The sequence below is a fragment of the Phascolarctos cinereus genome, unplaced genomic scaffold (genome assembly GCF_003287225.1).
Source record: "Phascolarctos cinereus isolate Bilbo 61053 unplaced genomic scaffold, phaCin_HiC Scaffold_2;HRSCAF=192, whole genome shotgun sequence".
Taxonomy (NCBI): Eukaryota; Metazoa; Chordata; class Mammalia; order Diprotodontia; family Phascolarctidae; genus Phascolarctos; species Phascolarctos cinereus.
This window is the reverse complement of record NW_027555625.1, coordinates 22,580,293-22,607,070: the sequence shown is the minus strand read 5'-3', so window position 1 is coordinate 22,607,070 and position 26,778 is coordinate 22,580,293. Positions and strand designations below refer to the sequence as shown.

Below are 26,778 nucleotides of genomic sequence, written 5' to 3'. Positions count from 1 at the left end.
ATATGGGTAGCCAAGCACCGGTTTTTGTCTCATTCTGTCCCTGACTTCTTGGTCAAAAGGTAGAAAGCATGATTCATCCACAATGCCTTGACTACAGTTCTATAGTCACTGCATATACTCTTCTACTGGTCCTGGTCATCTCACTCCAAATCAGCTCATAAAATTCTCTCCAGACTTCTCTAAACCCATCGCTTATCCTTCCTCATGTAGCAGTCACACTTCATTACGTCCATACGCCCTAATATATTTAGCCATTCTCAAACTGATGGGCTCATATGCTGTTTCTGGTTCTTACCAGCAACAAGCGCTATCCCAAAGTCTGTGCATGTGCCTCTTCTCTCTTGCTCTGCTCTCTTTGGAATCACGTGCCATTTAATGTTGTGGCTCTTCGAAAGAACTGCAGATGTAGCTACTCTTGGGGTATCGTTCCATGGCTTCCCAGCATGGCTGGATTAACTCAAAGCTCCATCAACAAAGCAAACTGTGCCTGTCCTCCCAGAGTCCTTTCAACAAGCACTACCTTCTTTTTTTGGGTCATCTTTGCCAATTTAATGGCCATGAGGTTTTACAAGTTTTTTAAATGTCTATTTTTATTATTAATGTTTTGGAGCATGTTTTCATATGCTTGTTGACACCTTGCCATTCTTCTTTTGAGAACTGCCTGTTCATAACCTTTAACTATTTACCTAGGAGCAACTAGGTGGTGCAATGGATACAGCACTGGCTCTGAAGTCAGGAGGACCTGAGTTCAAATCTTGCCTCAGAACAAACACTTGACACTTACTAGCTGTGTGACCTTGGGCAAGTCACTTAACCCCAATTGCCTTAAAAAAAATTACCAACTGGGAAATGGCTCTTCTTTGTATGTGAGTCAATTAACTATATGTCTTCAATAGCAGACCCTGATAAAAGAAGTTTGAAGCAAACATATTTTCCTAGTTAACTCTTCCTGTACTAACTATACTGATTTGTGTGGGTAAAAGCTTTTCAATTTTATATTATCAAAACTGTCAATTTTATCTCCAATGATATTCTTTATCAATTGTTTGGCAAAATTCCTCACCCATCCCTTGCTGTGAAAAGTATCCTTCTCTATCTCACTTTTATGTTTATGTGACCTTTCATACCTAGTTCACATCACATATTCACTTTAGTTTACTGGAATATAAAATAGGAGGGGTTGGTTTAAACCTAATTTGTGCAAGAAGCCCTGCATTTTGCTTTTTTTTTTTTTTTTGGTGAGGCAGTTGGGGTTAAGTGATTTGCCCAGGGTCACACAGCTAGTAAGTGCCAAGCGTCTGAGGCCGCATTTGAACTCAGATCCTCCTGACGCTAAGGCCGGAGCTCTATCCACTCAGTTACCCAGCTGCTCCTCAAGCCCTGCATTTTTTACAGCATTTTTTGTCAATATTACAAGCAGCTGTGTACCTTGAGGTGGATCAAAGACCATTACTAGTTTGTTTTTTTTTAATTTCTTGGTCTTGTGTAACTAATCTGTTCTACTAATCAATTTTTATATTTCTTAACCAATAGCAAATAAGTTTCGATGAACACTGCTTTACAGTATAGTTTGAGATCTGGTATTGCTGGGCCCCTTTCTTTCCCACTATTTAAAAATTATTTTTCTTGAGCTTCTTGAACATTTTGTTCTTCAGATGAATTTTGTATTATTCATTCTAGTTGTGTAAATTAACCCTTTGGTAGTCTGATGTGGCGATCAATATGTAAATTAACCCAAGACAACACTGACAATTTCTTCTATTTGAATAGAACTTGACCAATTATTTAAGTTCCTTTTCTGTACTCGTTTTTCTGGACTCATAAAATGTGTGTGTGTGTGTGTGTGTGTGTGTGTGTGTGTGTGTGTGTGTTGTGGTTAGATGCCCAAATATCTTAGATGTTAAGTAATGATTTTCATGAAATTTCTCTTTCCATCTGTTCCTACTGGTAACACACAAAAAGGCTGATGATTTATGTGGGTGTATTTTAACCTCCCCCATCTTTCTCACCACTGCAGAGGGCAACACCATCTTGCCCACCTGTCAGGCTTTCAACTAGTTCTGGACTCCTCACTATATCTCATCCCTCACACTGAAGCTTGTCAGTTTCACCTTTGCAGCATCTCTTAAACATGTCCCCTCCTGTCCTCCGACATTGCCCCCACCCCTGGATTACTGCAATAGCACCTGGTGGGTCTGCCGGCTTCAAGTCTCTCCGCACTCCCCCACCCTCCATTCAGCCACCAAAGTCATTTTCCTAAAGTGAAGGTCTGATCGTGTCCCTGTCACTCTCTTCCCACCCCCAAGCCTCCCAAAATCACACACAATAAACTCCAGTGGCACCTTATTGCCTCTGGAATCAAATATACAGTCCTCTGCTTGGCATTCAAAGCCCTTCCTAACCTAGCCCACTCCTGCCTTTCCAGTCTTCTTACACCTTACTCCCTGACATTTCCTCCTCCATCCAGTATACTGGCCTCCTGGATGTTTCACAAACAACACACTCCCCCTCACAACTCCACACATTTTCTGTCACCTAGGCCTGGAACATTCTCCCTCCTCATCTTCACCTAGCTTACCTGGCTTCCTTTAAGACCCAATGAAAATCTCATCTTTTATAGGAAGCTTTTCCCAAACCCTCTTTATTCCAGTGGCTTCCCTCTGTTAATTATTTTTTGTTTGTCCTGTACATAGCTTGCTTTGTCTGTATATGTTTGTATGTTGTCTCTCCCACTAGACTGAGTTTCTTCTTTTTTTAAATTTTATTAATTTATTTTGATTTGTCAATAATCACTTCCATATGCTTTTGAGTTTAAAAATTTTCTCCTCCTTCCTCCCCACCACCCTCCCCAAGACACCGCACAATCTGATACAGGCTATACATTTATATTCCTATTAAACATATTTTCACATTAGTAAGGTTGTAAGTAAAAATTTAAACCAATAGGAAGAACCATCAGAAAGAGGAAACAAAACTCAACAGAAGAGAAAAAAAAGATAGCAATTCCACTTCTATAGTTCTTCCTTTGGTGTGGATAGTGTTTTCCATCACAAGGTCTCTGGAGATGTCTTAGATCCTCGTAATGCTGAGAAGGGTTCAGTTTATCAATATTAGTCATTGCACAATGTGACTGTAATTGTGTACAAAGTTCTCTTGGTTCTGCTCACTTCACTCAGCATCAGATCATACAAGTCTTTCCAGGTTTTTGCGCAGTCAACCTGTTCATCATTTCTTGTAGCACAACAGTATTCCATTACATTCATATACCACAACTTGCTCAGCCATTCCCCCAATTGATGGGCATCCTTGGACTACGAGTTTCTTGAGGGAAGGGACTGTTTTTAGCCTCTTTTTGTATCTTCAGTGCTTAGCACAGTGCCTGGCACATAGTAAGTGCTTGATAAATACTTAATTGATCGATCATCTGCAACAATGACACTTTTATTTCCTCTATGCTATGTCTCACTGCTTTGTCATTTCTAGATATATATCACCTAACAGTGGTAATAGTGGGTCTTGTTCCTTTACAACTGACCATTCTGAAAATACTTCTACTATCTCTAATTTCTAGTATTTTCCAATACCAATAATGTTATCTCTTAGTTTAAACAAAGAGTTCTTATTGGGATGAATGTGTATGGGCGTGTGTGTGTGTGTGTGTGTGTGCGCGCGCATGTGTGTGTGCGTGCGCGTGCGCACGTGTGTATGTTTAATCGTAGTCCCCTTTGGTAATCTGATGCACTCTTAGAACAATGTCTTTTATTAAAAGGGAAACCAATTATATTGAAATACAATTATTTAAATTTTTTTTAATTCACAGACCTCAGGCAGAGAAGCCCCAGTTTAAAGAGATATTTACCATATTAAGGAAAGGTCTATTTATTCCTATGATTTTGAATCTTTTTTTAAAAAGATAGATGGGTGCTGTATTTGATGCAGTTTTTTTTCCTTTGTGTATAACCATATGATTTTTATTGTTTTTTGTTATCAGTATGGTCTGGTACAGTCATAGTTTTCCTAACACTGAACCAACCCTGCATTCCTAATTTAAATCAACCTAGTCACATAATCTTTCAAATATGTTGCTATAGCTTTTTGCTAATATTTTATTCAATATTTTTGTGTTGGTATTGATTAGGGCAAGTGTTCTACAGTTTTTTTCCACTGATTTATCCTGCTCCAGTTTAGGTATTTTTTGTTGTTGTTGTTGTTATTTTAGGCAATGGGGTTAAGTGACTTGCCCAGGGTCACACAGCTAGTAAGTGTTATGTGTCTAAGGCTGGATTTGGACTCAGGTCCTCCTGAATTCAGGGCCAGTGCTCTATCCACTGCGCCAGCCAGCTGCCCCTCCAGTTTAGGTATTAATACCATATTTGTTTCATACAAGCAATCTGATGAGCTCTCTTCTTTTACTCTTTTTGCACATAATTTATGCAATTTTGTGTGATAATGGAATTAATTGTCCTTTAAATGTTTCCTAGAATTCAGCTGTAAATCCATCTAGTTCTGTTTTCTCCCCCTTCAGAAGTTTCGTTTTGGTTCCTACATAGTAATTCCTGGATATCTATCATATCTGTCCTTTCTAAAATTATATTCAGGTCTTTACTGTCTTTCTTGTCCATCTATTGATTAGATTCATCTAGAGATGAAAAACGCACAATAATTTTAGTTTTGCTATTTTCCCTGTAATTAGATTAACCTCTCCTTCAAGAACTTAGATGCTATGCCATTTGGTGCACGTATATTTAGTGCTGACTTTATTTCACTCCCTATGATGTTTTTTATCTATAATGGAGTTTCTTGTTTCTTTTAATCATTTCCATGTTTATTGTTGCTTTGTCTATGATGATTGCTATACCTGCTTTTTTTAGTCTGTCTTAGGCATAATAAATTCAGCTACACCCTCTCATGTTAACTCTGTGAATCTTTGTTTTAAACATTTCTTATAAACGACTTATTGTTGGACTTTTATCATCTAGCCCATTCTGCTGCCCTCTTTCACTTCATGGGAGAGTTCATACCATCCATGTTCATATTTACAAGTATGTAAGTATTAATATAAGTGTTATAAGTATACCCTACTATACTTTTTCCTCTCTTCATCTTTGCTTCCCTCTATACAAGCAAGGTAAAGAAAGGGATAACTTTTTTATGAATTCTTAATATTTAATAGATAATTTTTATCTTTTCTCAAACCCTGCCATTTAAATACACAGAATGATTTGTTTACTGGTAGCCAACTAAAAATGAAACGTGAGCATAAAAACTTTGTTTGGTGCTTTATACTGAGGAATGTTGCTGTTGTTTGTGTTCAACCCTCATTTGTAAATTTCAAATAAAAATTAGTTTAATGAGATACCCAGCCCTACAACTCTAACCTTCCCATTTGAATAATCTTCTACGCACCCCAAAGATGACAAAAGGTAAGCTCCATCCCTTTCTTTCTCACTTTTCCCCTGGTATATTTCTAATTTACTTACCCCTCTTTTCTTTTTTTTTAAAACCAACAAGATATATTAAAACCACAGGTCCTACCTTTGTCGTTCTGATCCCCCTCTGTGGAGTTGTGAAGGGGGCTTCTCTTTTTTCCCTCTCTTAGCATATAAGCAGTTCACCATTATTTAGACCCTTACACAGGCTCAAACATATTTACCTTTCTAGGTCTCTCCTGTTGCTTGAGTTTGCCTTTCAAAGTTCCAGCTCAAGTCTTTTCACTGGGAATTCCCAAAAGTACTCTATTCTATCCAAGGCCCATTTATCTCCCAGTGGGATGACACTCATTCTTGCCAGATAAATTATATTTGGTTGTAAGTTTAGATTTTATCTTCAGAAATATATGCCAAGATGTTCTCCTCTTTACAGAAGTTGTGTGACGCAGATGCGGGTTTCTTGGTACTTTCTAGGATTTGTAGTACTTTTGTTTTTTCAATGTGGAAGTTCTGGATTTGGGCTCTGATATTCCAGGGTGTTTTCACCCTACTTAATGCACAATAAGCTCCTTTTCAGTTCTGATTGTCTTGTGGGAACAGCATTTAAAGTATATCACTTTTTATTCAACTATCACAACCAAGTCATGGGAAGTTTTCTGGCCAAGAAGGAAATGAAAAATCCTGTTACAGAATGAGGAGATCAGGTCCTTGTGACACTGTCTCATGGGCCTGACACACAACGAGTATCAATCATTTACAAAACCATAGAGAAAAATGTGCCTTCTATAACCAGACAAGGGCTGTGGTCCCTAGGAGTCAATCTAAGCTCAACACCAAAAACAAGCTGGATAAATGTGTTCCATGGGCTTTTCCATTTTGGAGACTTATTTACCAGAATGCCTTTGCCCAAGAGAGAGGAAAGGGTTAGAGTAAAAGGACATAGAAATTACACAATTCACTGAATTCTGTGATTTTTACCAGTCTCCCTTGCAGAACCCTCTCTAATGTGAAGTGTAGTCTTCTCCCTCCAACTGGGGTTGATTTTCACTATCCACGCCAGCTAAAGACTGGGCAGTGGGACAGGACTGATCAACTTTTCTCATCTCCTCCTTCACTCACTTCATTCTTTAGACAATATGTACTCCTTATTTCCCAAAACCAAAATAATAAAAGAAAAAAAAAACCAAGTCAACCATGGCTGCCAGAAAACTCTTTCCCCCTAAAGACATAATTTCCCTGTTGTTTTTTACATGAACTTTCATTCAAAAGGAGACCTATGTCCTCAGAAAACATGTAATTAAGGCAGTCTCCTCTAAATGTTATTAATACCTTTCAATGAATTCTGGACAATGTAAAGGAGATGATACCCCCTCCCCTTTTTTTGGTTGACAAAAACGAAAAGTTGATTCAAGAGAATAAATTTCACCTCCCCCCTTTCCCCTGAAAAAACAACCCACATTCAAAACTCCACCTCCCCTGATTTTCTGCCTATACGGCCTAGTTTTCCTGAAAAGAAAAAGCTAGCCAAGTGCTTTAAAACATAAAAAAAAAACTGTCTGTGTTCATGACAGCTAATGTCTCATATCCCGTAACAGTAGCTGTGACCTCAAAGTCAGCTGTGATTGACAGACTGACCCCAGTCACTCCAGGGTGTAAGGTAAATGACAACCCTCCTCCCCCCAAAAAAGAAAAGAAGAAAAGAAAGAAAGAAGTTGGGGAGGGCGGTTGGAATCTTGCTGTCAGCTTAGCAAGCAAACTTCTTAATAAAAACCTCATTCAAACTGTCAGTGTGAAATGCAGAAAGTGTCAACTAGGGTTTTCAGGCAAATACTTCATAAGCTTGAGCAGGAGGAAGGCTCTAACTGGCTTTGCCCATACTTTGCCTTCAACCTTTTACTTCCCCGCCAAAAAGCAGGGCCACATAGCTTTTTCTAAAGCTAGCCACATTCAAAGAATTTTAATAACATTCATCCATGGACATAAGAAGGTAGTTCAATGACAAAAGCCATCATCTTGGTCATGGTGAAAAGAACTGAAGTCCTGATTTGTAATCCACAGGGAGCATCTCCGCTCCAGGAGTCGGGGAAATCTGACATCTCTATGAGCCTGGCAACATTTCACAGGAAGGTCAGAGAGCAAGTTGGCTTCCTAACACCACCTTTTATCCTAACTCAGAGGGCAAAGCTGAGAAAGACTGACTCAACAGACTATTTATGGGGTTTGTTTATTCAAATGCTACAACATTTTTTGTTTCTAAATGGTGGAATCAGGAGAAGAGAGTGAAAATTAAGTTCAATCTCTATTCACATAAGCAATCGTAAAACTCAGCCGAACTATCATGGAGTGTCATATACATGTCTTGTGAAAAACCCGACCCACGTTTCACCAGCAGAGGATGAAGGTGGGAAGAAAATGGAGCTAGAATTACATAATGGCAACCTCTCTCTGTTTCACGGTTGGCTTCTCCAGGCGTGGCCCTCGCTCATGCTGAGGGGTCAACCTATCTACTTCATCCACTCTTATCCTGATATCATTAAAAGATGGTCTAGCAGACCATCTGAGAAGACTACTCATGTGGACACTCCATACATATTTTTAAAATAAAATTTAAAAACACTATTTTGTGGAAATCAAACAAAAATCTGCCCAGTCAGAATAAGGAACTGTAAACTCCTCAAGACTAATGTTTTGCTTTTAATAGTAGCAAAAGACTAATATTCTCTCTGAACAGAAATGAAATACACTAATACTCTCTTTGAACAGCTACCTCTAATCAACCTACAAGACATTTTGTGGGAAAGATGAAAAATAAAACTAAACCTCTTCCCCGATCCCTGCAAGACAATTCACCAACTCCTGGCCTGAAATCAGCTGGCCTTAAAATGTAACCATGCAAAGGAAGGGGAAGCTGGACCCTGGAGGCAAAGTTGTGCAACGCTGCACATCCTGATTATCGGCCTGCACTAGGGAAAGAAAGGGCCCCAAGCAAATCTGGTAGAAGGAATAGAATCAAGGGGAAAAAAGGCTCCAAAGACTTCCCTGCTTTTTGTTCCCTCCAAAGGCACACTGGGCGGAGGCCAGGGTAGGTCTTCCAACTCAAGGAGAACATGGAAGATTGTTCAGAATGTCTTTGTCTAGAGAGTGCAAGGCCCTGGCACCGGCTGTGTTTGCATTGTCTCATACTATACCTCAGATGGAGATCTTCTGAGAACTTAAGACAGGCGTAGATAAATTCTTTAATTTGATTGTAAACCTTAGGCACAAATTCAGAGAAAGGAAACTTCTTTGGAAACGGCTGCTGTAAATGCAGGAAATAAAGGCACTGAGTCACAAGCCAGCAGACATTAAAGATCTTCATAAACAAGTTACAAGCCAAAAGGAATAAGCGCCTCAACTGAAGGCGAGAGAGTAGCTCATTCCTCCTGTGGAGACCATCTCTCTGAGACCTCCCTTCTTGGGGCTGGAGTTAAGCAGCCCCTTACAAATGGGGGCCGAAGAAAGCAACAAACAACATCCCAGGGTCCAGACCTCCCCGAGGAGAGCAGCTCCAGGGGACCCCTCCCCTCCTCCAGCCTCTGGGTGGTACGGGCAGGTGAGGCTAAGCCCAGTCTCTACCAAGGGAGTTAAAAGGGGTCACTTTCAGGAAAGAGAAAGAAAAGATTCTGAAGAATCCAGTGACTGGAAAGTTCTCCTGACCTTTTCCAGCTCTGTATCTTGGAATGGGAACTGTCCAACCACCTTCTTATAGAGTTCCTCACTGGAAACTGGGATGGGGCTGTAGTTGTCTGAATCAAGTATGTTTCTAGAGAGAGGAAAAAGTGAATTATCTCAAGACCCAAACAGGAATTTCCATGTAAAGAGAAGGAGAGAAGTTTAAAAAACCCACTGCTACCAAATCAATACTGTCCTGGAAGAGGATCTGTATCTCAGCCAGAAAATAATCATGGCCAAAGAGCTTGCTGACCTGTCCCTCAGACTAACGCCTTCCTCTAACCCTGGATACATCCCCTTTTCACCTCAGTCCTTGCAAAATGGCAGCTCAAAGGTAGCAGTCAGGATGCTGTACAGCCCTGTGCCTCCCTGCTCTCAGCATGGTTTCCATGTTGACTTTTTTGACTCCCAAAGGTGACCAGATTTCCCAATATGCTTCAATAGCTGCCTCTACTAGAAGGAGAATCACAAATGGAAATGTGAGAACTAGAAAAATGTGAGCTCTGAAAAGTGCCAAGTGGATCCTCCAGGTAAGAGATCTAGGCAGGCTTTGTGCCAAACAAAGAGACGATTCTCCCCGAGGCCTCAGTCACATCTCTGTTGGGTGCTTTCTAGGTCATCTGAAGGCTGGTTCATATGGGCTCTGCCTGACCATCTATACCAGGAGCTCCTATTGCAAAGGCCCTCCCCAAAACATATGGGCTCTAATTAAAGTAGAAACAATTAAGATATTTTATTATCATCTTCATTAAGTTGAATTTACTCAGAGAACATGAGGTATTGTGGCTCAATATCCTGACTGGCCAGCATTACATTAAATGAATGATCCACCATGGCTGGAGAAAAAAAGGTAAAAGGCTTCTATATAAAGATAATGGTCCTTGCGGCTGAAATCACAGCACCAGTCTATGATGGAAGTCAGAAATTACCATTGGTGGACTCTAAGAGAGCTTTCTGTTGCGGAGGCCCTGGGGCCATGTCCTTCCACTCTCTGAAGACAGAGACTGTCTTCCTCATCTCATTCTCCCTCTAGAGCCCTGGAGAAAGGTCTGTAGACAGAATGAAAACTCCAAGCCAAAACGTCATTTTCCAGGAAGGTTTCAAGGCAAGCCTAGGGACTCTCGGGAAATTTGGGGACCATGAGGGCATTACTGCTATGATGCCAACCCTCCCCCCTCCCCCAAGAATCCTGCTTCTTTTAAAGCAGACAAACCAGGGTTCATTTGCTTGGGAAATAAACAGATTCTCTCAAGCTGGTTTTCTCATAAGCCTAATGACATGGAGCCGGGGTCCTGGGGTCGACACTGCTGATGAGGCTTTGGAATCAGAGGGACTGAACTCAAAGCCTGCCTCTTTCCCTGGCTCCCTGGGTGACCTCTGTGCTTGCTGTTCACTCGTTTTCAGTCATTTCCGACTCTCAGTGACCCCTCATGGGGTTTCCTTGGCAAAGATACTGGAGTGGTTTGTCACTTCCTTCTCCAGCTGATTTTACAGATGAGAAAACTGAGGCAAACAGAGTGAAGGGACTTGCCCAGGGTCACACAGCTAGTCAGTGTCTGAGGCTAGATTTGAACTCAGAGGGACGAGTCTTCTTGACTCCAGACCGAGAGCTATACCCACTGCACCACTCAGCTGCTCACTGAGCCTCAATGTCTTCCTCTGTACAGCGAGGCTGGACTAGAGCCTCTGACTCCCTTCCAGCTCTGTGCCCCACCGGAGGACTGAAGGAAGATGTTAAGGGCCACAGTGAGACACACTTCGTGGCAGAAGGCCCCCGTGTCAACACTAACATCACTCTCCAAGGGACACCATGGACCTGACCAGTCAATCAACACTTATTAAGCTCCTACGCTGTGCCAGGAACTGCCCGAGGCCATAACTTACCCTAAAAAGGCACAAGGACACGTTTCACTCATGGTTGTATTTCACCAATATATAGTCATCACCAACTGAACATGTTTTAGGGAGCACCAAAACAGTCAGAGGCATCGTTCTTAGGGCTATCCTCGAAGCAACATGGATCCCAGATTCTAACCCAGGCCCCGCAGTTGTTTTTGAACTCAAGAATCTATTGCTGGGCACAGCCACAAGCATCTGCCATGAAGCGTGTCTCACTGAGGCCCTTCCATCCTCCCCCAGTGCTTCCTCAGGGCACAGGATCAGAGACACCAAGCTGAAAGAGACTCAGCCCTCTTCCACCCTCCCTCTACAGAAGAAGAAACTGGCACAGCCTAAGGTCACTCAGGTAGTGAGAGAGGTAAGATTTGAACCTGGTTCCTCTGACTCAAACCCAGTGCATCACATGGCCTCTCAAAGGCAGGGCATGTCAAGCTGGCAGGCTTATAGTCCAGCATCTGACTTCATGTCTACAATCCCAGGCTCGTCATGACAAGGGCAGCTGCCGGGTGACAATTCTTTCATTCTCATGAGCAGAGAGATTTCACATTGCCCTGGTGGAAGAAGCAACTACATGGAAGACACAGCAGGCCGAAGCATCAGTTCTCACCTGAAAACGCTTGCCCATTTCTTCAACAGAGTGTCACTGTACTGGTCTCTGATCTCAAGCAGCATGTCAAAAAGCTGGTTTACTGGGAAACCGTACACCTGGGAGAGAGGAATAAGTCAGCTTCATTTTCCCCGACTATTTTTAACTCTAGAAATGAGAACAGGGAGGGAGCAGGAAGGAAAGAAGCTTTCTGAAGTGCTGACCATGGACCAGGCACCGTGCTAAGCACTTTACAAACAACATCCCCAGGAGTGGGGAACCTTCGGCCTCGAAGCCACGTGTGGGCCTCTGAGTCCTGGAGTGCGACCCTTTGAAACTTCACACAAGAAGTGTGGATTCAGTCAAAGGGCCGCACTTGAGGGCCTAGAGGTCGCAGGTTCCCCCCCCCCCCCGCTGGATCATCACAACAACCCTGGGAAGTAGGTGCTGTTATGATCCCCCGTTTTCCAGCTAAGGAGCAGGCCCTGAACTGCATCACTCCTTACGTGATTACCAATTCGAACGGGACTTAATTGGGTGGGCCTGCCATTCTTGCCCCAGAGGTAGCCAGACTAGGGCTCATATGGATTTAAACCTTGTGCTTTGGAAAGCTAAAACCATTCCTAATATTAAGATCACCTTCAACATCCTGCGTACTGACACTTGAGCCTTCCCCACTCCCACCTCCTTCTACACAAGAGCTGCCCCTCTTCCCATTCCTTAATGAAAGCCAAAAGGAAGCGAGGAACCCATGCCCCCTCCCCACCATATACCACTCTGACTCCCTTAAAGTATGATTCCTATGAGTCGACACTTCTCCAGAAGGCAGAGCCTAAGGAACTTCAAAGACACCCTTGGTTGGAGCCCAGATTCTCACTTCCTGATCTTTGGAAGTAAGAACTTACTCAGCACTCTCTAAATGTGAGAGAGGAAGGGCTCAAAGTAGGCTGGAGAGGGCAGAGTGGGGCATGGAACACCATGAAGATAATAACAGTCTAGCTGAGGTGCCACGTGGTAAAAACAAATATAAATAAACTTTCAAAGGCATTTCCCAAAACTTATGTAGGTAGAGAACTACTCACTGGTTGAGGTTAATTTAATCGAACAGAAGTCACGTATACCTGAAGTGTGTCAGCAAAGAGGACAATGAGGTTCTTCAAATCTAATACCAGGTCTGGGTCAGAGCAGTAAGACTATGGGAAATAACAAAGAAAATAAGAGAAGAACAAAACTTCAAACACTGAAAACCAAAGGAAATGGTGTTCCTCTTTCTTCTTTCCTCTGCTCAGCCCCAGACAGACTTCTACAGCCTCCCATTCTACAGTGGGAAGGGGCTCTGCCAACAGAAAACGCTGGCACTAACAACCCACCCACCAAGATCCAGAAGCAGGCTCAGGAAAAGAAACCACATCAAGTGTCTGCAACTGGAACCACAGGTCACCGCTCAATCAGAAGAAACAATTCCAGTGACAACTCAAATTTCTACAGCACTCAAAGAGTTCTGCAAAAGAAAGCCGTGGGGCGTAATGGACAGTGGAAGGACAACTGCAGAGCCAGGGCACTTGGAGTTGATGTCTTGCCTTTGACACCTTCCAAGGCACAGTCCTGGGCACATCACAGAACCAGTCAGTGCCAGAGGGAGCTCTTTAAGACCTTACGATGCAGAGAAGGCACCTGCCCACCTGCAATCATGGTGAGAATTTCCTTCCTTCTCCAGGAGTTCCCATCACCACTGAAATGACACATCCCATCTATCCTTATCCCCTTCTTAACAAAAACCTTTTGAAGTAGGTAGGATAAGGTATGGTAGGCCCTTTGAACACAGAAGGAAACTGAGACTCAGAAATGCCCAAGGACTTCCTCATGATTACACATCTGGGAAGTCTCAGAGCTGGGGTTCAAACCCGAGGCTCTTGATCCAAAGTTCCACTTTAAAGAGTCACATGGAGAACTATACAATTATTTAACTTCTGAATGAATCTGGATAAACACCTGCACTAAGATGCCAGTGGTGCACTGGGGAGCGTCTGGATAGAGGGAGGCATCACAGCTGCATCAGGCCCAGCGCGCTCGTCACCCTCTGCACTTCCTACATGGAGCCAGGCAGCTTGGAGTCCCTCAGACAAGAATCAGGGATGCCGCAGAGTGCCCAATGCCTGTGCAAAGGAAGACTTCAGCCCGTGCCCATCCTTCCAGGGCAATTCTCGAGGTGTGCGCCGAACACAAGGACATGCTACACAGAGAAGGCTCAGAGATGTGTCAGAGAGGGCAAAGGAGCTCCCTGCAGCCCAGGGCCGACCCAAAGGCCTCAAGGAAGGAAGGAAACCACTCTGCATTTCCTGACCAAGATAAGAAATCAAAAACTGACAGCCTAACTGAGGGCATGTTGGACTGAAGGCCAGGCAGCTTCGTTTCCCAGCTCAAATTTCACCTCCTTGCTCTTGATGAGAAAAGTTTGTTCCACTTCCAACAACAGAACTCTAACCAAGCCTGAAGCTGCCCAGGGGCTTTGGAAACTTCTTCCCTTCCTACCGAGAGCACAAGTGAGCTTTGAAATCTCTAGGAGAAGAGAACACCTGAGGACACCTCCCTTTAGAGGAAGGAAAGTTACTCAGCAGGGAAAGCAACTCTCTTAGGGCAACACAGCTTTCCCCAGAAATGCAAAGTCATTCACCCACTCACCCCGATCTGCTCCTCTCTAGAGAATCGGCCTGTATTTGTTGTTGGCTCAGTTCTCCTTGAAATGGAAGAGCTGGGAGCCTGGGGAGATGGCAGTCCATGGAGGCGCACCATCCCAGGGCCTGAAGAACGCTCAAATTTTTGCAAGTTGGTTTCAAGTCATACAACTGAGACTCAGAAGATCCAGAGGGGATGGTTAGTGGTAGAAAAGCCTCGCTTTCCAATGATACTTCCATAGGCCACCTGAAGGGAGAGTCCCAAAGGCCAGAGGCCTCTTTCCGTACACAGCATCTTGGAGAGCGAGGCCTGCTGACCAACAGCAGCAGGGCATACACAGCCCTCCCAAGGGCCCTGTGCATACCTGCAAGAGTCTGCATTTGAGAAAGCGGGGCCTGGCGAGTGTCTGAGTCTTTCAGACACAGTCAGTGCTCTTAGCATACAGCATTTCTCTCAATTTTATCCTCATAAGGCATGGGAGTCTCTCCTTCCCTGGAGCCCTAAGAATGTCCAATTCTATGCCCTGCTCAGAAACGGGGAATTGAAAAGGATGGATTCTCACGGTTCCTCCAACATCACCAACAAACATCTGCAAAATCAAACTCAGTATGACTGGCCTGCCTCTAGGCACTATGGGGGAAGGAAGAACAACCATTATAATAACCAATCCCCTTGGGCAGGGCCCCTGATGGGTCCATTTATCACAGAGAGGAGACTAAGGTCCAGGGAAGTTAGGCAGCTCTTCTATATTATTACTTTAATAGGAAAAGAAAAGCTCTCCCTATTTCCCTACAACTCTGGAAAGTTCCATTCCTGATCTGTACCTACCTTCAAAGTCAACCTAGGAGTTCCTCCTGTTCTTAATACATATGGCTTGGTGCAGAGACATGCACATGCTATGGAGGTAGGGCCTGACTTCTTACAGAAATAACTGACCCATGGCCCCATCAGGCACATCTGGATGAAGAAAGCACATGTCTCTCTCAGGACAAGCGCTAGCCACAAGGAAATGCAAAGTCAACTGGCTTAAACGGTAGAGTGAAAAGAGAACTCGCCAGACAGCCAAGAGGCAGGGATCCTAACCCAGGGTCTGGCACTAACGGGCTGTGAAATCTCGGGTTAGTCAGCTGCTCTGGGAAACGGAATGGGTTCACCCATAAAATGAACAGGGGACACTAGATAGCTGTCAAAGTCTCTCTGCAGCTCTGAAAGTCTATCATTACCAAAGCTTTCTCTTCTTCCTTTGTTAACTCAGCACTGAGGAACCAAAGCACAGACTCCAATAGAGTAACAGAGTCAGCAATACCCCCCGGCTCAATGAGCCGCCAATCTGGCCGTGGCTGCTCTACCCCTGATCTGCAGACACTGCAGTGTGGTGGCCAAAACTTCTGGCACAGTGCTGCTGCCCCTCTGATACGCAGGGGTGTGGCTCAGTCATATTGAGCAAATACAGCCACAAGGCGAAAAAGGAGCTCTAGTGACCTGACAAGAGCTCACTCCTTATTTTGTCCACCCCCTCTTTTTTTTTTGAAACATGGATCATATGAGCAGACAGGGCTGGAATTCAGCTTAAAGGCACAGCCATCGTTATCCAGATTGGCTTTCAGAGTAACACCAAGTGTGTCTCTTGTGGGCACACTGAAGCTACTGCTCAGATAAACTGAACAAAGACTTTCATGGATAACTCAACTTATTTCAGAGACCAATTCCACTTAATTGATGAAATCAGAGCAACTGTTTAAAAACAAAAAAGCTGTTGTATTCATTCTGAGCTCCACAAGCATGCCTGTGGCTCATTAAATCGGAACTCAAGGTCCAACAAAGTCTGCCCAAAAGAAATTTGGTCCTTCCCTCACCAATTGCATATTGTATAAAAATACTGGAGCAAGAACTTGTGTGTGTTTTTTTTTCCTCTTGGCATTTTCCTGGTCCTTTCTCAAAATGAGTATCCTTCACTTAATTATACATAGTCTCTTCCAAATCTAAAATGCCTTAATTCTATAATTCCATAGCCATCATATTCAGGACTTGCCAACCTGATTGAGAATGGTCAAGCTCCCTCTACTGGCATGTCTTGAAAAGTCAATCGAGCTCAAAATGAAAGCAGGGTACAGAACACGGAATCACAATTTCCAACTTGGACCTTCAGTCAAAGGTGAGCTCAATACTGGAGACTATGACCACCAAGGGAGTAAAAGGATATAGTCCTTCAAGGGGCACCTATCGTTCAACATGTCCTTGTGCACTGCACTTCAAGAAAAATCAGAAGAAAGGCCTTCTCAGGGGGTCAGTGAGAGTCAGAGCAGACCCCTCAGAGGCTGCTCACTTACCGAGTGTGTCCGAAGTGCAGCGATGGTTTTTGACAAGGCCATTTCCCATAGTTCATCAATGTAGGCTCTGTTCACTAAGCCCTGAGTCGTATGTAAAATGTGATCTTCAACCACAAAAAAACTGAGAACGAGGAAAAGCAAGCACAGCTGTCAGAAATTGCAGAGCCTGGACGTTATCTCCAGGTTGGACAAACATCACGTGCGGCAAAGACAAAGCTAGCATCCTCTAGTAAAGTTAATGGTCAATTTATTTCTTGCAGAAAAACTGTGTGGCCTCATAATGGGGATCAGACTTCTTTCACTAGTAGAAACATCCCTGCACATGTGTGCATCTCCTGAGTAGTTGCTGAAGAGACTAAAGTTGCACTGCTATGAAATGTTATATACATCAATTTAAGTGAGAAATAGATACGGGGATGTGTAAATGTCCAATTGTGATGCACACGTACACATCAGATCTTCAAAAAAAATAAAAACCTTCTTATGGGACTTGGGGTGGGACACTTTGAAACCAGATACTAGATTTTAAAAATTAAAGAATGAAGACAGGAAATAAAATCACTTCCCTCATAAAGGAAGTAACATGATGACAAAATACTTTACAAAAAACATCCCACAAAATAACTAACTTATTTTATATGCCAGTGACAGGGAGTTTAAACTTCAATGAACACATCACTGGATTAATTATTAAATGAGTTAACAGTCCTTGGAATATCCTATATGCTAATAGAAACTGTCATAGAACAGAAGCTATCCATGTTCAGTGCGAAGGCTGGCTTTGTCATCCCCCTTACTGCTCCTCAATCCCAACGCTTGTGTTAACCTGTTTCATCCAAAGGTGGAAACTTGGCAGGTTTTGGCTGACAAAAGGGAACCCTATTTCAATGTATTTTATCAATGCTTAGTCCTGGGAATCCAACACAAATGAAGAAGAGATCTTCCTCAAGAGAATTCCCTAAAGAAGGGCTGGGAAATGAACAGGATTAGATGAGTGTGCAGAGCAAAGTACTTCCGACACTGAGCTCTGAGATACCCATTTAACACCACCAGCCCTTGTTCTCAGTTCTGCCCTCTGGAACTAAGCAGGACAAGTAATCCCTCTTCCATGTGCCTTTTCTGAGTGCCTGAGGCTAGCCGGCACTGTGCGCTGCTCACTGACCCCTCCTCGACAAGCCTGCTCAAGGTCAAATGTCCAAGTTCCATCAACATCCTCATACTGCCCGAACTGGGGGGCATTCCATTCTTATCCAACCTCGTCTATGACAGTGACTGTTACTGGTCACAAAGGGGCTAGGGTGTGCCATAGTGCACAGAGCACTGGGCCCAGAGTCAGCAAGACTTCTTTTCCTGAGTTTAAATCCAGCTTTAGACAACTTGCTAGCTTAACCCTGTTTGCCTCAGGTCTTCATCTGTAAAACGAGCTAGAGAGAAGGATATGGCAAACCCTTCCAGTATGTCTGCCAAGAAAACCCCAAAAGGGACCATGAAGAGTCCAACAGGACTGAACAAGTGGTCACTAAATAACTCATTCTGGTTAAGAGTTTCCTGACTCCCTAGATTTTAAGCTGGCTTCTCTCAACAATCATGATGACTCTACTATTTCCTTTCTCTCTCTGCAAAATTATTTCATCTTCTAGTAACTTTTTCTGGACATCAGTTTTTACTTTTTGTCACATTTGTTTTCACCACATTTGCTGTCTTCTCATATTTCTGTTACAACACTGGCTAGTATCCTCCTTTGCTTTCCCTAACACAAGGAATCACCACTCAGAATCTCCAAGAGAAGACTATCATGCCAAACAAAGGCTCCCATCTCTCACATAGCTAGGCCACTTTCTTTGATTCTGGAAAAAAAAAACATAACTGCAATATAGGGGATGCACGGCTACACATGACATTCAGTTCCATTCCCTTGAACAGAGTAACTAACAAAGGAGCTAAGGTCAGAGTTCAGCATCTCCCCCCAAAATACACACCAAAGTTAGAGTCACCTAGTGGGTCAGTCAACAGACCTCTTTCTAGATACGCTAAGGGAAACTAAAATTGTGTTTTGTCAGCTCAAGAGTCTTATATTTATACATATATATGTATGTGTGTTTCTGTCTGTGTGTCTGTGTTTCTGTGTACATACATATATATATGGTGTGTGTGTGTGTATATATATATGTATATATATGTATATACACTCTATATATACATGTGTGCATATATTTTTTTTTGAGGAAATACATCATCTATTTTACACAAACCCCAAACATCTGCTTATATGAAGAGAATATAAATACAAAAAGAATACCTACCCTACGATTTGATTAAAATATTTCCTGTAGCCATCTAAAGTTTCGTGCTGCAACAAAACAAAAAACAAATAAAAGTTTTGAGATGAAAGCCAAGTAGGCTCAAGACACAATGAGCCACCCACATACAACCCCCTTGAGATGATGTTAGAATCTCCCATGGGGCAGCTGCTTGACGAAAGCATATGCATGAGTCCTACCATGTTGGATGGCGGTTGAAGCACCAGCCTGGCCTGTTTTCGCCTCTGTTTCCTGTAGTAGTTTTCAAAGGTTTCCCGAGCACCCTAAAAAACAAGACAGGAGGATCTGAATATTTGCCCAGGTCTATCACCCCCAGGTGTGGACACTGCAAATGCAGTCTGTCAGTCTCTAAATAATCGCTTGTGTCTCCCTCACTTTCCTCACTGAGAGAGGGCAGAAGATAAGGGTTATTTTTGTGTATGTTAAGAAAAAAAGCAATGAAAGGTTTTCCTAATCCTAATGAAGACCTGTTTCACTTTTATAATCTTTTCTTGCACTACTCCCTAATATGAAGTTCCTTTGCTGCCAGGATTTAGGACCCCACCCCCCAACACATACACATGTAACACAAATCTAACTTTTGTCTTATTAAGGCCCTTCTTGGTCCATTTGTCCTGTGGCTCAATTCCTTTCAAGCCTAGGTCTAGACTTGCCTCTTCCATGTAGCCTTCTTAAACACACCTAAGCCCCCAGTCCCCATCTCTCCCTTCCTAGGATTCCTGAGGCACATAAAGACTGCCTAAAGGCACACAAGGAGCAATCTTGCAGTAGAAGAGAGACTGTCTTATGCTGCATAATGGAAACTCCAGCAGCAGCCTCTTATTTTGACCAGCCAGTTTTCTAATGGGCTCCGAGGACAACTTACGCTCAACCAAGCAATAGCCCCATGATGATAATGTTTGAGAGCAAGAAAGGGAACTAAAAATAGGTGGACGCGTCCAACTCAACCACAGCACTCCTTACTGAGCGTCCCTCGCACAAAAGTGCGTTCACTGCCAGCCTGGTGAAGAGAAGGGACACATAATCTGAGCACCAGCCATGCGCCAAGCAGTGCACGAAGAACGGGGATGTAAAGGAAGGTAATGACCCAAGCTCTGCCCTCAGGAGCCTACAGTCTAAAAAGGGAGACATCATGCAAACAACGATGTACAAACAAAACAGAAACAGTGTGAATGGAAGGTCATCTCGGGGGAAGGCCTCCTAGGAGTTGGGAAAACGGAGAAGGCCTCATGCAGAAGATGGGACGTGAGCAGAGTCTTGAAGGAAGGCAGGACACAAAGACTGTGAGATTGGGGAGCATTCTAGACATGAGGGACAGCCAGTGAAAATGCATGGAGTGAGAAGATGCAGTGTTGTGTGTGAGCGCCGCTGAACCACACGTGGAGAGGAAGGATGTATAAGAAAATAGGCAATGGAGAAGGGGGACAAGGTTGTGAAGGCTTTAAAAAACCAACCATCCATCCATCCACTTATCTATCTATCTATCCATCTATATATCTAGACATATACATAAATGTATGTGTACATATGTAAACATACATATGTATATATGTATGTATATTTGATCTCAGAGGTAGTGTGGAGCTATTGGGAATTTACTAGATTGGAGGAATAGGGAGGAAGAATGTTGTCAGATCTATGCTTTGAAATCATTTTGAAAGGAAAATTACTTTGGAAGCTGAGTGAAAGATAGACTGGAAAAGGAAGAGACCTGAGGCAGGGCCTAGCCAGAAGACTAGTACAATACTCCAGGTGTGAGGTGGTGATGGCCTGCACCAAGATGGTAGCTGAGGATGTAGGAGAGATATGTTACGAAAAGGCAGAAATGACAAGATGACAGGACGTCGGGTGAGTATGAGTGAGGATCCAAGGATGACAACGAGGTTGTAATGGGGGACTAGTAGAGGTTAGGGTGAGATATATAGATATGGGAACCCATGGGAACTGATGACATAATGAAATGGCACAGTTTAGAGGGAGAAGAAAAGCTGGGCAAAGGCAAAGCCTTGGGAGATATCCACAGTTAATGAGTATGGCAGTTGAAGAACATGCAAAAGGGACTTGAGAAGGAGCCATCAGACAGGCAGAAGAACTAACAGAGCACAGTGTCACAAAGACCAAGAGAAGAGGGTATATCCAGGAAAAGAGGGTGACTGCCAGTGTCAAAGGCTACAGAGGTGTGTTCATCTCACAAGCAGCAAAGATAACGAAAGCTGGGAACACTCAATGTTGGGGAGGTTGTGGGAAGTTAGACACACTGATGCATTGTTGGTAGAGTGTGAATCAGTATTACCATTTTGGAAAGGAATTTGGAATTATACAAAGCAACTAAAATGTCCACGCCTTTTGACCCTGAGATTCCATATTACTAAGAAATAATTGATAAGAAGGAAGTCCCCATAACAGCGAAAATATTTATAGCAGCACTTTTTGTGGTAGCAAAGAACTAGAAACAACCAAGATTTCTATTGATTGGGGAATGTTTAAACAAACTGTGATACATGGCTATACTATTACTGTGCTGTAAGAAACAGTAAGTATGATGAATACAGAGAAGCATGGGAAGATTTACACAATGTGATTCATACACAATGACTACACAATGTAATGGAAAGAATACCACAAAGCAATCAAAAGTTAATACTGTGAAATTACAAAGAACAAGCCTGGACCCAAAGAACAGACATAAGAAGAGGCCTCTATCCACTCCCTTACAGAGGCAGGAGATCCATGGCTGTGGTACACTGTATAAATTTTCAGTTTTTTTCGATATATTGATTTTGCTGGGTTTTCTTTTCCCTCTTCTTCCCCATTTAATTTTTAAAAAATATTATTTATTAATATGGGATGGGGTTGATGGGGTATACTGCGTGAGATTTAGATGATATAATAAATCTATCAATAAAAATTATTTTTAAGTAGAAAGTTAATGTTATAAAACTATGAGGAATAAGCATGATCCCAAAGAAGAGCTATGAGAAGATGCCTTCCTGCCCCCATCTGTGCAGAGGTGAGGAGTCCACTGGTGTGGCACACATTGCATGGACTGTCAGATTTTTTCAGCATAGTGATAAAAAAAAATTGAAAAAAATCAGCAGAATTTCTCTTTTTCTTAAAACAAAATCCTTGTTATATAGGGATGGTTCTCCGAGAAAGAAGGAGGTGGACAGATGCAGGAGGAAATTTAGGCAAAGTTAAAAAAAAAAAAAGACATAATAAAAATTAAGTCTCGTATGTTTAGTTAATGGCATAAACTGGGACTAGCATCAAGGTTTCCAGACCTTTAGTACAGTGGTCCTTTCACAGTATCATATTAAGCATATCTCCTTAATCCCTATTCATTCATTCACTCATACACAGGGTTCCATCCATGAAGCATTCAATAAACATCCTAAGTTGCTTCATGTGCTAGGTGCTAAAGAGACAGAAGATGATAGGTATGATGCCTGCCTTCAAGATGTTTAACATCTTGTTTTGAAAAAGATCAGTACTGAGCAGAGGGACGACCTGAATGCTAGCAAACAAAAGTAGGGTGAGGGTGGGGGAAAGACGGTCCCTGAGTGGCGTTACCAGCACACCAAAGCTGGATTTCATGCCAAACTTAACACAAATCTATGAGAATGAAGCTGAGATAGCTCTCTCAGAGTTTACACCAAAAACTGGGAAAATGTTCTTGAGCACAGTGCAAAAGAGCATTCCAGAAACAAGACGTCAGTTTCTGAAGCAAGCTTCTAAATGAATAGAGAGCCTGCCCACAGCCCAAGATAGACTGCAGAAAAGGGCAGAAGCAGACAGCAGCAAAGTGCTAAGAAGTCAGTCTACCCAGACAGTGAAGCCGAGCCCAGGATTATCACCAAACAGCAGGAAACGAAATCTTGGAAACTGTTATTGCCCAGTTTCCACTTTCAACTAGGGCTGCTGGTCTTAAACCAAGAGGTGATTTCAAAAACAAGGGATAACTTGAGGGCTTAAAGATTCTAGGACACTACGGTGCCACCGTCTGCTCAAACGTCAGATTATTTAAAAAAAGAAGTGTAGAAACTGAGACCGATGAAGAAAGTGAAACTGAAAATGTCATTAGGCCACAATTTAAGGAAGCAGCCAATTCTATTAAGTTTGTTAAAGTGATCACAGAATGAATAGGTGAAAAGCATGTATCAAGCACTACTGACTGCTCGGTGTGCTGAATAAACACTAAGGCAGTGGGCATGTTGCCTGCCCTCAAGGAGTGTAACATCTGGGTTGGAAAACAGAATCCGGTTACATTCCAGGGGAAAAAATAATACACATAAGGGCCTGGTGGAAGCTATAGTCTGGAACGTCATAAAGGTAGCAAACGGAATGATAAGGCAGTCCCTGGAGATGCCCTTTTCAAGATTCAAATTCTAGAAGAAGGAAAGGTAGAGGGGTCAGGAGTAAAGAAGACACTTAGCTTGCAACAGCAATGGTCTCTGGTTTGGTTTGGAGGGTGAAGCAACAAGGTGGACAACGGCCTTGGTGAGGGTGAAGGAGCAATGGTGGGGTTGCTAATGAAGGACATACGTTGGAAAGGGAAACAAAGACCCCTGAGGGAACTATGAAGCGCGTCCAGCTTCCTCTGCTCAGTCTAATACAACAGAACCATCGCTGCCTAGACAGCTTAATGATGCTGCTCATGCTCAGTGCTATTCCCATGTAGAATCTCTTCTAGACACTAACTCCAGCGTCTCAGAGAATCTCAGCATTGGAAGGAATCTCATAAGCCATTCAGGCCAAACCAGTTCCCAACCAAATACCTGAAGAGAGCTATCATGCCCCCCTAAATCTCCTCCTGGGCAAACTTCCCTTCCATCAGTCACTTTTCATATGGCACCAACTCTTGGCCCTTCAATCAACAAACGAGCATCTATTCAACACCACGTGCCAAATGCTGTGCTAAGCACTGGGCATGACCTCCCTCCCCTCCCCTCCCCTCCCAGAAAACTGTCCCTGCACACAAGGGTCTCGCATTCTAATGGAGGAGACAACACGCACACAAATGGGAGCACAGAAGACCCATGGAGCGTAAACGAGAGCGCAGCCTCAGAATGGAAGGCTCCAGGAACGGGGAAGAGAGGAGACCAGAAAAGGCCTCCCGCAGAAGGCGGCACTTGTCCTGAGTCCTAAAGGAATCCAAGGGTGCAAAGAGGTGAAGATGAGGAGAGGATTCCTGGCGTGGGGCAAGCCTGCACAAAGGCAAAGACGGGATGTGAAGACTGGTGTGGCCAGGCTGTAGACAAAGAGGAGAGCAGAGCATTATGGGCATTAGCCTCCAAAGAGAAGAGCTTCTAGATTGGCTCCGCGAGGAAACAGGGAGCCACCGCAACTTACTGAGATGCAGGGCTGCCCTCTCGTAGATACGCCATCTTAAGCAACGTCCTTTCCAAAATGCAGTGCACATAACTGAACGCGATACTGAAACAACAGACTGCCAGTGCGGGGCAGAACACAACAGCACTATGACCTCCCTATTCCTGGAAGCCATCTCCCTCGAAGTCTCACTTGTCCTCTCCCACACTTCTTCTCTTTTCTAGGCTCGACACCCCCAGTTCTTTCAATGGTTCACATAGCAGGCTCTGGAGGAGCTCCACCATTCCTCTCCAGCTTACCACGGTCCCTCCTGAAACGCAGCACCCAGAAATAAACAATCAAGACAAAGTACAGCAAGACTACTCAATGCCTCTCAACACCTTCTAAGGTCACTGTACCTGCTCTGGCTGCTATATTATACTTTTCACAAATACTGAAATTGTAGTTCACTAAAACCACCAGCTTCAAAGTACTGGCATAATGCAACATCCCAATATTACACTTTGGGAGTTGAATTTTGGGCCCAAGTAGAATACGTCATATTCATTTTTTTTAAGGCAACTGAGGTTAAGTGACTTGCCCAGGGTCACACAGCCAGTAAATGTCAAGTGTTTCATCCGAGGCTGGATTTGAGCTCAGGTCGTCCTGACTGCAGGGCCAGTGCTCTAACTTCTGCACCACCTCGCTGCCCCCATTATATTCATTGAAATTTCATCTCATTAGTTCATCCAATGTCCTAAACTGTTAAATTATTTTTGTTTAATTAACTACATCACCAAGTTACATATCATCTGCAAATCTGATAAGTAAGCCTTTAATGGCTCTATTAAAGTCACTGATAAATGTTAAACAACATAGGACCGAGCCCAGACCATGGCAACACTCCACTACAAGCTTCTTTTGAAGGTCATTTTGACTATTTTATGACAATTCAAAAGCCAACCCTCCAACTGGTTCCAATCCTCTGAATTCATATGAGAACCAAGAAAACAACTTCTCATCTTGCCCACCAAGTCTGTAATCAAGGTAAATTATACCTATAGCGTCTCCCTAGTCTGACAAGCTAATCACTGTTAAAAATGAAATTAGGCTAGCCTAGCATGAATTATTTTTTGCCAACTCCTACCATAATTATCTCTACAATGGTGGGTAGGCGCACGCCATATACAGTGGAGAGCTGATCTTGAGGACGCTCGATCGGACAGGAGGTTGAGACAGGTGTCTTGAACTCTTCCGTGTAGATGAGCATGAGGGTTCCCTTGTTTGTTCTTACTTTTCAGCAACACTTGTTCAACATGTGGAATGGCTCCTCGAGATGCAAGTTTTCCCCCAAGTTGGGGAGAGAAATGAATGCCAACTGATGCTCTCGGCAGAAGACAGAGGCCGGGTCTGAAATCTCTGGGAAAGGCAGTGATGGGCTCAGGGAGGAAGAAAGGCCACAAATGACCATGTGAGCTATAGTATTGCCGAGTTCTCTACTGTTCCGAGAAGTAAGTACTCAGGATCTTGAGGCAGAGCAGAAAGTCCTTCTGGGCCGCGGGGGAGATGTTTCAGTAGGCATACTGCCCAAGAGGAAACAGACCTGTAGAATTGTCACATCTCAGCCTAAAGAGTATAAGTGACCCATCTGGGTGTGTCCCCAGGCTGAACCACCACTTAGGAAGTGCCCAGGCCATCATGCTCCCAAATCCGGCCCCCACTTTCCAGACCTTCCAGCCCCCTCCAAGAAGCTTTTCCTCTCCTGCCTGAGACCCTCTTCCTGCCCCCACCACAATTCTCCAGCTTCTTTTTATTGGTGGTCCTCCTCATTGAATATAAGTTCCTTGGGAGCAGGAACTATGTGGGGAAGCTAGTGCTTGGATTCCCAGCTCTTGGTGCTTAGAACACATTAAATAATAACTAAATGCTCATGCTTAACATCCCAATGTCGAACAACAAGCCTGTCCTCTTCTCCTCTTCTTTGGTATGGGACTCAAGGTTCCAGCTCAGTTCCGAGGGTCCCAAGGTCCTGCTTCTTTCCTGTCTCCTGTGTGACATTTTTCCAACCCTGACCTAGGTCAAGATTCCTTTCCACTTCCTCAGATCCCTTTTCTTCTTCAAAGGAAAAATTCATACTTTCTAGCAACAATAGAAAGCCCCTTTTTCTCTCTTCTGGGAAGACCAGCTTGCACTTTAAGCAGAGATAACAGTGATCTGGCTTTGGCTAAATAAACTTTATGCATCCATGAGGACACTACAAAATTCCCACTTGTTTTCCATACTTTCTGAAAGCAAAATTCAAAGTCCTTTGCTGTGCCCCAGCCCTGTTGTGGTCACGCTCTGTGGAGCTTTACTCACAGAGTGCAATCTCATTTGGTTCACACCTTTCCAGCCACAACCAATGGCTTCTACCTCTTCCTTCTCTTTCTCCTGCTTTTCTTCTTCAAATCCCTCTCCTTTGTTTCCCAAAGTCTCCCCCAAATTCAATCTTTGACTTTCTTCATAATTCCTTACACGCC

The 26,778-nt window shown here is 43.4% G+C and overlaps 1 protein-coding gene across 1 annotated transcript in view; it reads right to left on the bottom strand.

Annotated features, from left to right (window-relative positions):
• EXOC6B (exocyst complex component 6B) overlaps positions 1 to 26,778 on the bottom strand; it is a 453,944-nt gene that overhangs the window by 130,672 nt on the left and 296,494 nt on the right. The window contains exons 9-15 of the mRNA XM_078149108.1: positions 19,132 to 19,215; positions 18,935 to 18,981; positions 16,632 to 16,752; positions 12,747 to 12,818; positions 11,647 to 11,744; positions 9,126 to 9,231; positions 8,618 to 8,727 (exon numbers count right to left, since the gene is read on the bottom strand). Of these exons, the coding sequence (XP_078005234.1) occupies positions 8,618 to 8,727; positions 9,126 to 9,231; positions 11,647 to 11,744; positions 12,747 to 12,818; positions 16,632 to 16,752; positions 18,935 to 18,981; positions 19,132 to 19,215 (638 nt within the window). The remainder of the gene's footprint in view (positions 1 to 8,617; positions 8,728 to 9,125; positions 9,232 to 11,646; positions 11,745 to 12,746; positions 12,819 to 16,631; positions 16,753 to 18,934; positions 18,982 to 19,131; positions 19,216 to 26,778) is intronic.